This window comes from Strix uralensis, chromosome 2 (assembly GCF_047716275.1).
Source record: "Strix uralensis isolate ZFMK-TIS-50842 chromosome 2, bStrUra1, whole genome shotgun sequence".
Lineage (NCBI taxonomy): Eukaryota > Metazoa > Chordata > Aves > Strigiformes > Strigidae > Strix > Strix uralensis.
The window spans coordinates 20,041,357-20,059,298 of record NC_133973.1 but is presented as its reverse complement, the minus strand read 5'-3'; the positions used below and the strand labels follow the sequence as shown (position 1 = coordinate 20,059,298).

The 17,942-nt window shown below is 42.4% G+C and overlaps 1 protein-coding gene across 1 annotated transcript in view; it reads right to left on the bottom strand.

Annotated features, from left to right (window-relative positions):
• Positions 1-17,839, bottom strand: part of GPR89B (G protein-coupled receptor 89B) — a 20,696-nt gene extending 2,857 nt beyond the window's left edge. The window contains exons 1-13 of the mRNA XM_074857783.1: positions 17,750-17,839; positions 14,259-14,318; positions 13,292-13,395; positions 11,660-11,766; positions 10,669-10,770; positions 7,474-7,594; positions 7,141-7,221; positions 3,762-3,871; positions 2,361-2,449; positions 1,878-1,970; positions 1,427-1,522; positions 780-869; positions 87-152 (exon numbers count right to left, since the gene is read on the bottom strand). Coding sequence (XP_074713884.1) covers positions 87-152; positions 780-869; positions 1,427-1,522; positions 1,878-1,970; positions 2,361-2,449; positions 3,762-3,871; positions 7,141-7,221; positions 7,474-7,594; positions 10,669-10,770; positions 11,660-11,766; positions 13,292-13,395; positions 14,259-14,318; positions 17,750-17,791 — 1,161 coding nt within the window. The 5' untranslated portion in view covers positions 17,792-17,839. The remainder of the gene's footprint in view (positions 1-86; positions 153-779; positions 870-1,426; positions 1,523-1,877; positions 1,971-2,360; positions 2,450-3,761; positions 3,872-7,140; positions 7,222-7,473; positions 7,595-10,668; positions 10,771-11,659; positions 11,767-13,291; positions 13,396-14,258; positions 14,319-17,749) is intronic.
• Positions 17,840-17,942: the final 103 nt, after the last annotated feature.

Genomic DNA, 17,942 nt, shown 5'->3' with positions numbered 1-17,942 from the left:
ATTTTATTATGTGTATATGTACACACACACAAATATGTATGCATGCATAAATGTTTGTAGGCGTGCCCATGGTTCTACATACTCACCATTATCTGTGCTAAAAGCAGAACAATAACATTGGAGGACTTGCTGCTGGAAATGGCATAGAAGAACTAGAAAAGACAAAAAAAAGCACCGGAAATAAGCAATCAGATAAGTCTGATGTGCCTTATGTCAGCATGAAAGGTATATACCATTCAGTATGTTTTCATTTTAAAAAAACAATAAAAAACATACTTTCTGGAGGAGTTCATGTACCCTGCTTTCAGAGATCTGCAGTCTTAGTGTTAAACATGAATCTCCCTAAGCCAGTGGCGCCATGTGGTAAAAGTCATATAATGATATAGATTGAAGTTTAAGCTTAGGTACCAAAAGCCAGGTCAAGACAATGAGTCCCATGCCTTTCCAGTGCTACCAGCAGCTCAAATTAAGCAATCTAAGTTCTTTTAATCACCATCTCATCAACCTTGCTAATAAGCCCTTGCTACAGCATCATTCTGAACCCTTGCTTACATTTAACATCTCATTTAACATCTACATCTCTTCAGCAAGAGAGACTGAGTGGGGAAATATACTGCAGAAGGTAATTTTCCTCCCTTCCTCCCTCTGCCAGTATTTATATTCCGATATTTAAAACATAAATGTGTATTGAAAGTTTATACTGTATTTGTCCCTTCTAAAGTTAAAGATCTGATAACAGCTTTCCTGGTCCAAAACCACAGACGAGTCCTGGCTCTTACCTTTGTAAGTGTGATTAACAATCCTCTGATAGAGGTAACAATAATTATTCCAACAAGAATAAAGGAAATGTGCTGAGACCAGAATTTCACCTGTATCAACAAGAAGAATACAGTTAAATCTCTAACACTAACCCCATTTACACATCTTATAGCTGCCAATTCTTCTTATTTCCTAATTGTAGAGATATCCATTGTAGACAGGTTTATACAACAGACATTTTCACAAACATATTAGCAATTATTTTCTCCAAAGACATGATAAAAACAGATTTAGCTTACACCAATCACAAAGAACCCTGTATTCACAGGGATATATTTTAAAAGTGTAAATGACAGAACACCTATGTGCACGAGCAAACGTAATTACTCTGCAGTAAATGTATTAATCTAAGCAAGTTGACTAATGTGTTTCCATTTGCTCAAAACAAACAAGCAAATCACTGCCTCTCTGGCAAGACCACATTACCAACGCAGCATACAATCAGTGTGAAAGCAAAGTTCATGGTGCATCTTCCCTTCCTCCTCAATAAATCAGAAGTCAAAGACACATTCTCAGGCCTCTACCACCCTCTCCCTATCAGCAGTATGATTTTATTTAGATAAGATAGGAACTGCTGAAAAGTCTGTAAGAATTAATAAAGTCTCACATCAAACTGGATTCCCAGATAATTTACAGTGATCTCAATTCCTCTTGTGACTGGATCAGTCTTTCCCACACGATCAAATACAATATTGATGGTTGCCTGCAAGAGAGAGATGGACTTACATTCAAACAAGAAACTAAAAGCATACCTCACTGTTACATGTGAGACACATGCAGGACTCTCACTTTGTATCCCCAAACAAAGGGACAGAGGGAGGTCGGACTGTCTAAGAAGGTGCAGAATGAAGCATGTAAGAATTGCTCATCTAATGCTCTGTACAAAAAGACAGATCCAAAGCTTTACTTCAATCAAGAGTCAGCTTCTTTCAGAATTTCCAGAAGCAGGATTTTAAGGAAACCAGAGCATTACTTGATGAACTGCACGTATAGCATAATCTATGCAGGGTGTGACATTTGCATATGTCCACATAAAACACATTAAAACATTTACATACCATGAAGATTTTCCAGACACAGTAGATGGAGAAAAAATAACCCAAAAAATTAAAGTATTTTCCCTGGAAAGTTTTGGAGTACTCTATTCTCTCCTGGAAATACAGAAGGAGGGAGGGGGAACAGAACAGACACAAAAAAAATATAATTTCCACAATCACCCATAACACAAAATTTTAATGGAGCACCAATAGTAGCAAACACAGCTTTATCCTTCTACACCTCTTAATTCAAATGTTTCTGAACTCAACATTTTTTTATTCAAAAGTTTCTGAATGGCTTTAGGGACATGAGGCATACTCCGGTATGTACCTGAACTGGAAAGAAACTGCCATCTAGACCCAAAATTAAAGCGGATCCTCACTCCACCGCATCACATTTCAACATTTACCTGCTGAACAGCATTCAATTTCTTGTAACATACATTCTCTTTTGAACTACTCTGGCCTCCCAACACCCATCTGGGCAGTTACTTTGCTGTGTACCTTTGTTGCATGCAAGTCAGCAGTTTCCAGAAAAAGCTGCCGACTCAGCTCTTCTAGGGCATCCACTTCTTGCTGGATAAGGGACAGATCTGGCAAACCAGCATAGTCAAGTCTAGAATACGTCACAAATTCGTCATTAAAAACAAAACATTCCCCACCTTCAGCCCCAGGGCCACACCTAATGTTCTGACCACTTTCTTCATCCGGATCAGTTTTCTGATTGTCTTAATGCTCCTTGTTAATCCTGCACTCAAAGAAATCTCAAGGATACATATATTGCACACTACTCCATTTTAAGAAGGTAGGCAGTACACAGTATTTAGGCAGTCACGCAACAAGCTCTTCATTTCTCTGCCTGGGGAACACACTGCAGAATAGAACCAGAGCTCTCGAAAACTGCTGCCCCACTTTGAGCAGTTTCCCTTCTCACTGAAGTGCATCTCACAATATGTCACTCTCATACCATCTTCATAAAAAAAACTGCTGAGTAACTGCTCCAAGAGATTAGTGATTATTATGAAGGGTCTTGTCAAATAGCCAAATTCTGATTTTAACAGCTAGTGGGAAAGGAGAGGAAGAAGAGTCCTCAGCCTTAAATATGCAAACTGCACTATTTAGGTGGTCTGGCAGAAATTGCTGGTAGGCAACTGTAAGTTAGAGAAATACAGACCTTTGTAACTCCCAACAGATTCCTTCTACTGCTTTCATATGGGCAGAGCAAGTTCTGTTCACCTGTTCCTATCCACCCTTTTGTCACACCGCTATAGTGCCAGCGACCAGCCTGTATCACGAGAACAATTTATTTCATCAACAAGTTGCTTCCTGCCCCTCTTTTTCTCACAGCTTTCCAACATGGCCAGAAAGCCAACTAACTATAGGTTAGATAAATTGTTCCAGCACCTCAGCCAACCCCATTGTTTTGCTCGTGTACATCACGGGTTCCCCAACCCAGAAGAGCATATTTCAAGTTACGAGAAAAATACGCATGCAGGTCAGTCATACGAGCAGAGGATACACCAGAATAGAAAGTTGCCTCCCACGTCAGTGATGTGACGGGGTAGCCATCTGCAACGTGACACCGTAAGTGTGCACACCTGTCCTGAGATCTGCTGTACACCTCAACCACGGTGATGCAACAGCACATTTATAGGGCAGGGTAGCAGCATACAACTCCCGACTGTGTCACAGTAAATCTATGCATCCAACCCCTGGGCAAAAGGTCAGGCAGTACAGTGCCAGAGAACAAACTTCCCAGGAGACATTAAGCCTTTTGCTCAGACTGCTGAAATGTGTTGAAACACAAATGCTTTGTAACTGGCCCAACTAACACTCTTCCTTTTAAAACAGAAGAAAGCTGGAGCCACCTCACAAGGCAGGTGCCAGCATGCAGATGAAGGATACTTTCACTGCCTGCAACAGATGTTGTAACGCTTTTTATCATTCCCCAGAAGCCAGTGGGTTTGTTATGCACTTCTCCTCTCTGGAACATTGTCCTATGAGCCACTGCTATCCTGAAAGAACAGAAAACAAGTCCTTAGGAATAAAGTATTTTATAAAAAATCAAAACAAAAAAAATAACCCAAAACCCCCTAAAACCAGTTCCTTAGAAGACACTGTTAAACTAAATTCACTGCAAACAGATGCCCCTAGTTTTTTTTCCCTTAGCACCAATCTTGCTTCATAACATTATCTTGATTAGCTCTGGAGTAGAGCCCAGATCTAATCAAGCAAGATTCAATGAGACTCTTCCCAAGATTTCCATTCAGGATCCTGCTTCAATCCTTAAAGGGATTTAAACTCAATTAAAAATAAAAATTCAAATGTATTTCTCAGTCATATGATTAGTCGCCTTCCTTTCCTCAAACACATGACTGTGCTATCTCAAGTTCAGGAATTGGAAGACTTCTCATGCTCCTCTCTCCCCTGGAACACCTCTTCTTTATCGCTGCACATCCGCCTCCTCCACAGAACTGTGAGCGCTGGATGGTATGCAGCAGCACTCCCTGATATGCTGTCACTCACTACTGGGCTGCATGACAAGCTGTTATGAAGCAGAAACACAGAAATCCATTATTGGACTGAACCACTGGATGCTTCAGGCGATCTGAACGTGACTCCTAAAGCTAATTCCAACACTACAGCAGCAGCTGCATATTGTCCCTCACACTCCCATGTGCACCACAGCATAATCCCCACGAGCAGTGCTGGCTTCTGGCCTCATTCCCTCACATTTCTCCCCATTGAAATTTGTGAGCTGGTTATCCACTCCTAAGCTGAAAACTATTCATAGGATTGTCAAGGCGATCCATGATTCGACAGTGTTTAGGCCCTTTCTTGTAGCTGCAGCCCGTATTGCTACATTTGGCACCGAGCCCTCTTCAAGGTTGTTGATAAGCAGTGCAATAAAAAAAAAAAATTAAAAAAAATTCACTCCTCCACACCCAGGAAAAGAAACACCCTTGGGGCACCCCACATAACACACACAAAAGCACATACGGCCACAGACTACAAATAACAGAGATCCTAGAACGATTCAATTCATCCTGATAGCTGCCAAATATAAGAATTCCATTTTTAATCCTTGCTTTCTTTCCGGTACCCGATTCACATGTTCCATCCCAAATGATCCACAGCATTGCAGCAAAAATGCAGCTATGTCAAGGCGAAGCTCAAAGCTCTAAGTATACAAAGGCAAATCTTTTCTTTTGAGAGGTGGCAGAGATCTCTGTACCCACACAGTAGTCACGAGTTCTGGAGACCTCACAGAAAAGATCCACAGGCAGAAACCACACACTTTGCCTGTGTAGATATGTGATACATCTATGTCAGATAGCCTGATTTGACTCTAACATGAACCAAATGAAGCAATGGTGTCACAGACTCTAGGCATTTCAAACCTGAGGCTTAGTTATGTCATATTTGCAAGGATGAATATAAAGAACCTGCCAACCTTAGAGGTGAGTTTCCATAAGGCTTTACTCAATTACACGCAGGAAGGAGAGAACAATAATTCCTGTGCAAAAAGTATCAGGGAAAACAACTTTCAACAACTATTCCCTACTGACAAGGAAGCCAGTACGAATAAGGGTTGGTATGATAAGAAATGTCAAGATCAGCAAACAAAACAAAAAAGCTTTTATGTTCTATTGCCTTATAACCCTTGTATGCATTGATACGTACTGAGTTATCAGCAGTGCTGAAAAGGTGGCCAGCAAGTAACTGACAATTTATGGAACTATAGCGTTTACCCTACTCTGTAAAATACTGCTATTGCCGCTTGTTCTGCCAAATGATTTGGATTGCATTTGGACTGATACAAATCTAACTTTTTAAGCTCTGCTTTACATGAGCAAATAGTCCAATTATGCAAGCCACTGCTCCCTGTCAAAGCAAAAAGAGAACAAAATCTACAGAACTCAAGCTTCTGCTATTTCTTGCACATTTCTGAGACTACAGTTTGGGGCGGGGGGGGGGGTGTTATTTTTTGGGGTTGGTTTTAAACACAAATACGTGAACTTCAGTATAATTCCCAAGCAATTAACACGCTTTACGTGGCTCTTCATAATGGTTAGAAAGTTGCTACATTCTGAAGATTTCCTGGCCACAGGAAGGCAAGAAAGCATTAGTCAGTTACAAGTCCCAGAGATCCTTACTTTTACGCCAGCATCACTCTCCCTGGACCAGAAGTCCAAAACCACTGTACAAAACCGAAGAGCACAGAGTCAGAAGCAGCATTGCACAGTATCTTTCAACTCCAAAGCCAATATTTTAATATGGTCCTAGTCAATTAAATCAATTAAACCTGAGTAATTAAATTCCCTCACTACTTACCATCTCACACAAATACCGAGGTAACATTTGTTCACCACTTAACATTTTCAAAGGCGAAAAAAAAAAGTTATGCTTTAACTCCACTTCTATATGCTAATACTGATCAGTAGATACACATGCTGGTGACTAATTCAACAAGGTTAGACCACCTACAAGATCCCTGGTCATACATTTAAAAGTTCCATTAAAACAGTAGCATGCCAAAAGTAAAGTCTGGAGGACTGCTACCAGAATTCAGTGTCAGACAGTCAAACCTTTGAAGTGACTATGATAATTGTATTTATTCTGCACAATTAGTAAGGCATGCAATATGTAATTCGTAAATAACAGCAGACAAAAATCTTTTCAGTGTAAATGAAATTACATTGTCATTTAGGGCACATGGAATAAGCTAAGCCACCAAAAGCAGAATTCTGATGGCATGCTTGCGCACTACCCTACATTCACATTAGCAATGTTTTGCAATTCTGCAAAACTTAACTAATGTAAGCCTTGCCATTTGCAAGAATATAGCTGTGTCCACACCAGCTCACTAGCCTGCTTCAGCTTTGACCAGGAAACACCAGAGCAGGAGAGCACTCAGCATGTGTGAACCGATTTCTGTACTGAAACCGCCAGTAAGAGCCAGCTGTGGTGGCTTAAGGGTCACTGCCTCATCAGGAGAGAAAGGTGCCCATCTTACAGACTAGTCAAAGTGCCATCAGAGAGTTACAATTTGTCTTGAAAGCCTAATCTGTGCCACTGCAGTAAGAAAGGGTACTATTTAGTGCACCTCTGGGAAAAAAACAAAGTTGTGTATCCGCACAGCTCAACTCAATTCAGCCACCTGCTTCACTGGAACACGTACCCTTGACAGGACTAATAATTTTGGTAATTTCAACAACCATCTTATACCATACTGACTGAAATCCTTGAAATAAACCATTTCATGCTACTGCTACCTTCTCACCTTTTTTTCTTGCTAACAATCATGTCCATAGTCTGAAGGAGTCGTCGCTCCAGAGCCAGAATATCTGCATCTGTCACATTCCTGAAAATGAAGACACCCAATTAGGCCTGCTATCCCATTTCAGAGGAAATATGCACATTCCCATGAAACAACGAAGAGAGAAGCCTGTATAAGAAGAATATGCTTCAGCAATGGAAACTGTTCTAGCACATAGACATGGCCATAGCTAGATTCAGCAAAAAAAAAGGATGAAAAAACTTGAATCAATGCCACAGGAAAAGTAGAAGAATAATCTCAAAAAGGTGGACAAAATATTTTACAAGCTGCAGTTACCTGAGAAAGTAGGACATGTAAGTGTATGGACAGTTGACAGCCCCAAATCCTGACAGCAAAGCCATGAGTGTCACCCCAATCACACCCACGCGACTGATGAGCTGTTCTATAGACAGGATTCCTGAGAGAGGAAAAACACGGCATTAGTAGTCCTGCCCTCTTCACGCTGCTCCACACTTGGTCCCTTCACAACATAACACACATACGGAGCTGCTTAATGAATCCGACTGCAATTTCTCACTGCAATGACCAAGGTAATATGAAGTACAGACAGGGACTGTGAGAAGAAAGAGGTAGAAAGCCTCCCTCAGAAAGCACGTTTCCATGCTTAGAAACAGGGATGGGAAACTCTAGCTATGTAGGAGCTTAAGACAGATCGGGAGAGGCCTAACAGTCAATAATTTGGTTCTAAATTAATAACACCCGTCACTGCACTTTGCTGAGGTGGGAACAGAGATCAGCCACCAGACACTAATAAAGGACGCATCTCTTCCACAAAGCCACTTCTGCAATAACCAAGATTAGAGTTACCAAATCAGTTGTCCTGGCAAACTGGCCCAAAAATGTCTGAACCATAGCGAGGAGCCCTGTCCTGTCAACTGTTGTTAGAAGTGACCCCTCCAGATCAGATGCAATTTGTGCTTGTAGGACAGTGGAGTTATGACAGCATGGGAAGCTTATGCTGCTCCTGGCTGTTCAGTATTCATCTTGTGGACACACACACATTGCTGAGGTGACCACCAACAAGGCATTCCACCTCAGCACCAAGAGGACTCTAAAACATATATTCACATAATACAGCCTGTGCCGTAACCAACACCAAGCACTGAAGTTGCATTTATTCATTTCAGCCGTTAAACACAGACCTCAACGTGTCTTCTCAGGACACAGTGCCATGTGCTACTAAACATCACTCACTTTTTAGGGAGGTAGTTATAGAGCAGCTGCCACACACAGCACATTTGGAGCTTACACGATTGCAAAGCTGAGATGGCCAAGTGCCAAGCCACATTTCATGCTTCAGAGAAGGGGAATAAATGATGAAAACAAGGCAAAAAGACTTCACAAAGGGAGACTGAGACACCCAGTCATGTGCAGCTGCATAGAGATTTACACGAGCTACAGAATGTGCTACAATACACTGGCCTTTTGCCCCACACACTGTCAGACAGCAGCAGTTAAAACAGAGGTGCCTTCAAAATGACATGACATTCCACTGGTTAAAGCAATGCTTCCCCACAACACTCACAGCAACCCCACTCTTGTGATCAGGTCAGATAAAACAAATGTTTTATCAATACAGATAAAGATAGGAGCTTTATTAGAATACTAGAATGTAATTGAGTAAAGCACAACCTTCCTTCTACTACGAGCTCCCAAACTCAGGTCGATTAAACAAGCTGCAGACCAACCACGGCTGCTGACTGGCGGTGCATTTCCCAGCCGCAGCACACCGCCATCACCACCCCCAGGCAAGGCACCCCGTGACACAGGGGGCCAGTGCAGGCACCCGAAAGGGCCCCCTGGTTCGCACAACTCCCCTGCCGCCGCACACCGCCGTCATGCAGGTGAGCAGGGTGGGGCACACTGAGAAAGACACCACAGGTAACATACTACAGTGTGAGGGGCTCATTAAGCATGGCCTCCTGTCACGTCTCCCTCCACAGTAGGTTCCCACCTGTCTGAATTGGGCCACCGCCACATGACAAAGCCCTGCAGCAGCCTTGTCCGTACATACAGGACAGCAGCGCCCCAGCAGTACAGCAGGGGAAAAAAAAAAATAGAATCCTTTGTTTTAACCTTATGTCTACACCTGGCAGGATAAGGCACTGTACAACTGTTAAGTGGAGGTATCATCCTGTAAAGCAGAAGTTAAAAATACAAAACACCTCACTACCAGTTTTGGAAATCTGCAGTTGTGACACAGCTTCACAGAACCTCTTCAGTGATCTGAAGAGGATTACCTTTTAAACCCCATGGCTAAGGTCCCACTGGGTTGTTATATTCTGTCAACTCAAGTGCCTTCTGCGACTCAAAGTGGATACATGTTTTTCTTGGCAATGAAACACTGGGCAGAGGGATCTGCGCTATATACTAATTGTTGTATTTCAGTGACAAATGACACAATTACAAAACACAAATACACACTTTCTCTTAGGAAAGTTTTTGGATCACAAATGAAAGGGTGAGCGGACCCTACAGCAGTCGGTATCCTTCAATTTTTCTCTTAGGTACAGACTAAAGTAGGTCCTAGAGAACAGAAAGATTAAGCTGACCATTACCTCTGCAGACAGACATATTCACCAATTTGAGTGAAACTGACTGAATTTCACCTGTTGAGAACAATACACAAACAATTTTCCAGTGCAGGGGATAAGGGAACCCAGGTGACGAACAGTCACAGTGTTACAACCGTTCAGCACACTTAGGTGCCTGAAGAATCCTTACAGCAGTTAGGCACATGCCAACAAGCTCTGCTGGAACCAAACCAGCCCAAGTGCACACGCAGCATCTTCACACTATAAATACTCTTGGTTCCATGACTGCAACGCAGAAATACCCAAGCTAATTCTGCACATAAATAGCTCTGGCATCCAGCAGGGCGTACCATTCTAGTACCATGCAACTGTACTGCCTCTGGGCTCAGGCGGCGTATGTACCAGTCATGTTGCTGGCTACAGTCTGCGTGGCTCTGGTGTTTAGGCACTTGGCCACGTTTTGTCAACTGGACAGCCACCTATGCTAAACTGATCTGATTTCAGCCACAAGAAACAATAACCTGACTGAAAAAAGTCAGATGATGTCAATTCTCTTCTTAAATAAATTAGCTTTAGTCTCCACAAGAAAAGAAACAAGTGAATAAAAATTGTGATCAAGTGGAGCTGCAGTTTTTTGTGTCCTCAAAAAGTACACTGTGTTCTTACACAGTTTAAGTTCAGTTAAGACTCATTCACTTTCCTAAAGTTTTTCAGTGGTGCTGGGAGAAAACTAATGCAAATAATTCAGACGCATCCACCCATTTCTGTCAGTCTGACAACCTTCAGAACGCAGATTTCAAAGCAGAGCAGACTCTCAGTCGCAAGAACTTTCTACAGTCCCAACTGTAGAGCTGTGATAATAATAGCTCCAAGATAAAAGTTAGATAACAAAGCCTATTTTCAGGAGGGAAGGAATCAGCAAGAATATGAAACTCACCATGTTTTGGGCTGAGGATAGGAAATGGATCCCCCAACTTCCAGAAGAAATACATGAACGTCAACCACAAAACACACGCAAAAAGCAGTTTCTGTCTGTGCACTAACAGAGAGGAAAAAACCAATATTTTAACGACATTCTTCCTTTAGGGCTTTTTCTAGCTTGCAAAATTGCTACATTGGTCCAAAGGCTGCTTTGAGCACAGGTGGCCAAAACAGGTGTCAACTGACAGAGCTACATTGAGCAGTATGCACCCCTTCACTTCCTACAGGACAAGCTATTTGAGAGACAGCTGTTTGCAAGAGTTAATGCAGTGATGCACCACTTTGGCTTCCCTGCCCCCACAGCCCTGTGAAGAGAGCTGCGCTGTGAACCAGGGATCACTTAGCTGCATCTTTCTTGTCCGATCCTGAACATGAAACTTGAAAACTTCACCTTCGTGCCAAAACTACACATTTAATACTCCCAACCTACATGCCTAAGCTTAATACAAAAGAGCAATGAACATCAATAGCTCAAGGGTAAGTGTCCATTAGCGCATGGAAGAGGCCTCATCCAGACAGTAGTAAGCAAAAAAAAAAAAAAAAGCAAAAGTAATTTATTGAGCTTTTCTGCCTCAAGAGTGATTTATTGAGCTTCCCTGCCTCATTTCTTTACCTCCCAGCAGAACAACAGAGCCAAGGGTTCCAGGGTTTGGCTGCAGGCTTAAAATAATAAAGGAACAAATTCCAGTAATGTTACTCTGAAGTGCTCAACTTTGTCAAAATTCATACAGAAAAGCTACATTTGTCGGGGTCAGGTATCTCCTAACTGCTCAATAAACAGTTCATGCTAAAGCATTAAGTTCCAAAGAGAAATTATCTATCCAGAACAAAGCCAGAGGAAGGAGGGAGCTACAGGGATAGTGACCAGCGCATCTCTCAGAAGTTACTTCTCTTCTGTATGCGTAGCCTCAGGTTAGCAGCCCCACTGCCATAAACCAAGTACTCACATAATCTGATATTGCTCACAACGAAGTAACCAATGTAGAAGGGTACCATGAAGACTAGGATGAGCAAAATGACACACAGGTTCAGCTTCCAGTGAAAATATCGAGAGCTAAAATAAAGCCAAAAATACTGATTAGCATGCTACCATAATACAACAAATTTCTCAAAAACAATTGCCTGTCAATGCAATTCTCTCAACTACATCAAGCATTGGATAGTAATATTGGCCTAGCAGATAGCATATTTTGGATTTTGTTGTTTGAGTTGGGGGGTCAGGGGTGTTTGTTTTGGTTTTTTCATTTGCATTTTAATACAGAGCTCAAGAATGTGTATTTTAAAATTAACAACTATCCCGAAAAACACACTGGGCTATTTTATCAAATACTGTATCTTCTACGGTGACTAATGCCAATTGCAGCATGATTCATTTGATTTACTACTCATCTAGTTGAACAGTAAATCAAAACTAAGTATAAGCAGTAATTAATTTTGTAATGAGTGGCTGAGTCAAAAAAGGGCTAATTCACATTGAAAATATTAAAAATATTTAATGTTCATAATTCAACATTTCACTTCAAAGTGAGTTGTCTCATCTGCAAGACATTGAAAGCAAGAATTTAAAAATACACACACACACACATATCTCTCTCAAAATGATCAATACTTCTCTGACCAAAGGAGATTAGCGAAATGCAGATAAGATTCATCTTGGCTGAACTGACTTTTCACTTAGTTTGAATAGAAAAATACATGTCCTGTTCCCAATATTAACTCATACCCTCTATGCCTCAGGGAAAAAGAAATTACGAGGATCCTTGCCACTTTTTCCTAGCTAATTCAGAGGCAAACATTTTCATCTAGATTGATGTCCAGCCCTTTACTGAAGCTTATAAAAGCATTCTCCTCAGTGATCTCTCTGGCTGCAAGCTCTACAGATTAATAACATACAGTCAGAACTAACCTTACCTTTTATCAGTTTTGTACTTCTTGCCTTTCAACTCCTCTGACTGCTCTCTTATACTAGTATGATGAGAGAGAATAAATAGGAAACCCAGCTAGTGTCTACACGTTACTGTTCTATCCTCTCTTTCCTACTGACTTCTGAAGTAGACGGTTTTTAACATGTCCTTTTTGTAGCAGTCCCCACCCTATGTCAAGGGAGGATGCGCCTTTGATTCACAAATACTGTATTATTACAGAAGTAGTTTTCACTCCACAATTAGCTTCACATCTTAGTCACTGCTCTGACCACCACAGAAAAACTAGTGCTTATAGCTTCTATAGTCCTTAACATCTGAAAAGTGCTCTTCAGCATGATCTGAAGCTTTACAATACTCCCATAAAAGAAATCATTTCTTTTAACTCCACAAACGGAGAAAGTCAAAGACTAAAGCCTTGCCCTAAGGACCTAGACCACACTAATAGCAATTGCATGGAAAATCGGGAGCTTATGGCTTCTAGTCTCATGTCCTGTCAAATAAGCAAATGTTGCTGTTCAAACATCTTCATTGAGTTGTTGACAATTTTCTCACTTGATCTGCCCAATCCAAGACTAATCCATTAATTTACAAGTTGGACTGAAGATGCTGCAGAACACAAAGCAGGCTAGTCCTTGAGTGAGCTTCCAGACTCACCTGCTGTTCAGCACTCCCAAAATCTCAAAGATGATGAGTTCAAACATGGTACAAGAGAAGGCAAACGTCACAGAGAAGATCACCTGAACCACATACTGTCGCACCTGCAACGGAGAGAACAAGCCAGAGACATCAGGCATTTCCATTCCTAGAACAGCATCCTGGATATCCCCGAGGTAACAACACCAAATCACGAGGTACGATGGCACACAACTGGGTCTCTTGCTTCAAGGACCTTGCCCTTTATTTAAATAGAAGAAACCAACAGCCTGTCAGAAAGCAGAGGGCAAAAACGTAAGTTGCTCAGTATTACACTGATAGCAGCTATTGGCACATGTAACAGAGATGCCTTACACAGAAGGGACGTCAAGCACGCAATGCTCTATGTCAACTTGACTAATGATAGACCCTTGCTAACAGAGCTCTTTGGTCTTAACCTTAGATTTAAAAACAAGATCAGAAAAACTTTCGGGGTCTGATTTTGGCTCACACTTAAGCCAGCTCTGACCTAGACTATATTCTCTCATACCACTCTAGGGATAAGAGAATGCGGCAATTTTATCCCATCCAACCCTCACAAACAATTCAGCCACAATAAACACACCTCACCGAGTTTAAACGTAACCACTGAATTCGATTTTGTCTCAAAACTTTTATAATTACATAGGGCAGGCTTATTCAAGCAAAAGGCAAAACAGTTTCCTATTACACCTGCACCTCCTCCATTTTTTTTTTAATTTAAAAGTACCCAATATGGAAACTTTCACTGGTCCCAGAAGAATCCACTTCCTCAATTATCTTGAGTCTTTCCAATAGAAGCAAAAGAGAAAATTAAAAAGAAAGTAACTGTAGAGACAATTCAAAATAAGACAAGAGGACTTAAAAAGAGGAAAAAGGCCAAATGCTGTTTTAAAAATATTTCTGTAACTTTTAAGATATAGACTTATAATGAAAGCTCCATTCTCACCTCATAATCCTTGAAGAGCTTACGCATGAAGAATAGCCACCCAAATCCAAAGAACAGCACCTGCAGAAAAGATAAAGCACTTAACATTTGTATCCAACAACTTGCAAAATACAAAGCTGCATCACTACTGATTGTAGATGAAACAAATGGAAGGAAAAGAGCTGGGCCAAAGTACCCAAGATCCACAAAAGATTAAAACTTGCCACAATACCACGGAGGGAAGAATATTTTAAATATTCAAGTGTAGCAGACACAGAAAGCTATGCCCTTACAGAAGATGCAGTCAAGACAGCCCAGGTCTGTATTCCCAAGCTCTCAGAATTCCTCAGTTCCTGGCCTGTCAGCATCCTTTGACACTGTTCTTTCTTGTTTCACTCTTCCAATCTATGGAATTACAGCTTATAGTTTTTCCAGGAAACACAATAATGGAGGCCAAGTAACCACCGGGGTGTCCACAAGATACACACCTTCTAGGGATGAGTAAATTTTGTAACAATATCTGCTGTTTGTTTAAGACTAGAAGTGCATTTGGTTCTTCTGGAGAGGTCTTTCCAATAAATCTGCTTACACACTGACACAGTGTGGGTGAAAGGTGTTAAAAGCATCTCTAAGGTATGGAAAAGGCAGTGCTGAATGCCTCAAACCACAGTCTGGAGCTGGAGAAAGCCACATGGACAAAGAAGGTGAAGCAGGACAAGCCAATAATGCTTTGCATTTCAATGGCTCTCAGAGCACTTTACAAAATTTAGTTAAGTTTCAACACACACCTGAAGAGGCAAACTTAGTATCACGTTTTGCAGATGACTTAAATGAAACAAATACAAATTAAGCATCGTGGTCGAAACTGTAATTACCCATCTCCAGAAAGTAAAAGGAGACTGTGTGTTCAGGCCCTTCATGGGTAGCCCCGTCTATGCCTCAGAAGATTGAAAACAAGTGTAATGATTTAAAAGAACCCAAGCGAAAACAGAATTCAGAAGATTTTTTTTTTTAGAAAGGTAGCTTTGACCAAAGCAAAATGAAAAATCAGTATATGTCAGAAAGCATGGGACAGAGATAGTATTTCTTCTCAGAGCACACGGAAAAGGCCAGAGCATTCTGTCTCCCTGTGGAGGCGGGAAATTTTCTAAGATAAAAATGCAAGAATCATTGTGAATTGCTGTGCATCAGGAGTGACTGGATCTCAGCAGTGGCAAAGGTAACAGACTAACATGATTTCCAGACATGGAATACCCAGAACACTGGGCAAGGGAGATCAAATATATTTGCCTTGAAGTAACTGAAATAGGAATGAGGTCCACTGATTGGTAACACCTGGCAAAACTTGTCTGAGGAGGACTTCAGACTTTAAAGTAATTAATAGCACAAAGGGTAAGATATTGCATTAGCCTCGTATCTGCAGGTCGTAAGTTAAAGAAGTATGATAAGCAAGTGATATTTACATAAACTAACTCCACATTTAACAGTGGGAAGGAGGAAAAAGGTAGAGACAAACTCTTCAAAAAGAAGTAAATAGAGTAGAAGAAAGACATGAGGAGATGATCACGTATAATAATAAGAGGAAATTATATATGAAGATTAGATTTCCCTTGTGTTAGGGAATGTACAAAAGCACAGAAAGACATTATTGAAACAGTCCACACTCTAAGACACTGCAGGTGAATGCGACATGTTAAGTCAGAAAATTCTTGGGCATTTGATGATTACATGCAGCAATTTAAATATTAATATTTAAAAACTTGACACTTTTGAAGATGATGAGAAGATGCAAAGCTGACATCACAAATGAAAGAAAAGCAATTAGATAAGTTAGATCTTGCAAAGCAAATAATGGGCAAGTTTTCGTTCTGGATGAATTACTAACAGTATCAAAGCTACATTCGAGCCACTGACAATGAAAAAGCACGTTAGGAGCAAAAATCAAAGCATTATCAAGTAGGAGGACATTGTACTTCTAAGAAATAGCCAAAAGCTGTCCTGAAAACTGTCAGGAAAGCTATGGAGTTGTGCACTAAAGTCTACATAAGACAACCAACCGCAGCTGAGAGGTGAAAGGTTCTCTTGCCTCAGCTCATCCCTCCTCACTGCAGAACCAAATTTCATCCCAGCTCAGAAGCTTATCCGTGATCCAGTTAAACTCATTTAACCAAATACTGGAGAGAGCACAAGTAAGAGAGTATGACTCTGCTGCAAAGTGGAATTGAAGGAGCAGAACCTTCCACTTTTGGCAGAAGCGGACAGTTGGACCACCTCAGTTGCCAGAGAGGAAGCAAGTGTATTTAGATGCTTACTGAGGAGGGAGCAGGGTAGCAAGAGGAGAGGAAGGTCAGAGAGAACACAATGACAAGATAAATTACTAGCAAAGGAGGCTAATGAAGAAGGAGGCAGTATTTCCTCCCACAAAACAATAGGGCAGTTGCAAGTATGTTAAGACCACAAGCCACTTCATAATGATAAAGATAGGATGACATGAAAAGGTTTAAAGGGCTCCTAGGTGAATTCAGCTGGTGTAAAACAAAGACCAATTGAAAGATAATTTGGATGGCAGCAGAAAGAAAAAGCTGAAGAAAGTGCTGATGGATCAATAGAGGAGGAATTTAAGATAAAATAGTGGTCTCTTTTTAAATTCTTTAAAGCAGATCATGAAAAATCTTCCGAAGTTGTAAACAAGAAAAATCCGCAGGGGCAAACCAGGGATAGAATAGAATAGAATAGAATAGAATAGAATAGAATAGAATAGAATAGAATAGAATAGAATAGAATAGAATAGAATATTTCAGTTGGAAGGGACCTACAGTGATCATCTGGTCCAACTGCCTATAACTGGCCTTCTTGATGAATATCAGAAACAAAGTACTAGAGAATAGCACGATGAGCTTCCCTGTCTGTTCCGACTAAGAAAATTTAAATTTATAAAGTGATGCTACGTTACAAGATATTGAACATTTTTATGCATTACACCCTGACAGGTGCACGAGAGCCAGGGTCACGGTGACGCCTCAGGAAGCAGTCCAAAGACGCATTCAGCTTATCTGCTCCCGCCGCAGGAGCTCAGGCGGCGGGAAAGGGCGGGCGGCCATAACGTGACAAACTAACAGCCGAACCCCCCTTGAACTTGCAGCGACGAAGATTTTTTTTTCCACTTTTGCTGCTGGGCAGCGGGCGGCAAACGCCGAGCGGATGGTTCAGGCGCGGAGCCGTTCCCTCCGCGGTGCCGAGGCGGCCCAGGCAGCGGGGCGAGCCCCGGCGGCGGCCAGGCCAGGCCTGAGGCCAGACCGCTGCCGCTGAGGCCGCCCCCAGCTCCCGCCGCCGCGCAGCCGGCTCCGCGCGCCCCGGGAGGCGCATGCGCGCCCGCAAGCCCCGCCCCGCCGCACTGCCCCGGCCGCGGCCGGAGGGACGGCGGGGGCGGCGGGCCAGGCCGCGGCGAGCACCCCCCACCCTCGCCGCTCCAGGGCGCGGGGGCCGGGCCGGGCCGCGCAGCAGCGGCGTACCTGGGAGGTGACCATGATGCTGGAGTCGATGAGGAAGCTCATGGCGGCCGCCGCCGCCGCCCGCCCCGCTTCCGGCCCCGCGCTCGCGCCCGCGGCTTGCGCAGGCGCGCGGGTGCCTCCCCCAGCCTGGCGCACCGCCCCCCGCGTGGAGGGGCGAGGCGGGGCGGGGCGGGGCGGGAGTGCTCGCGCCCCC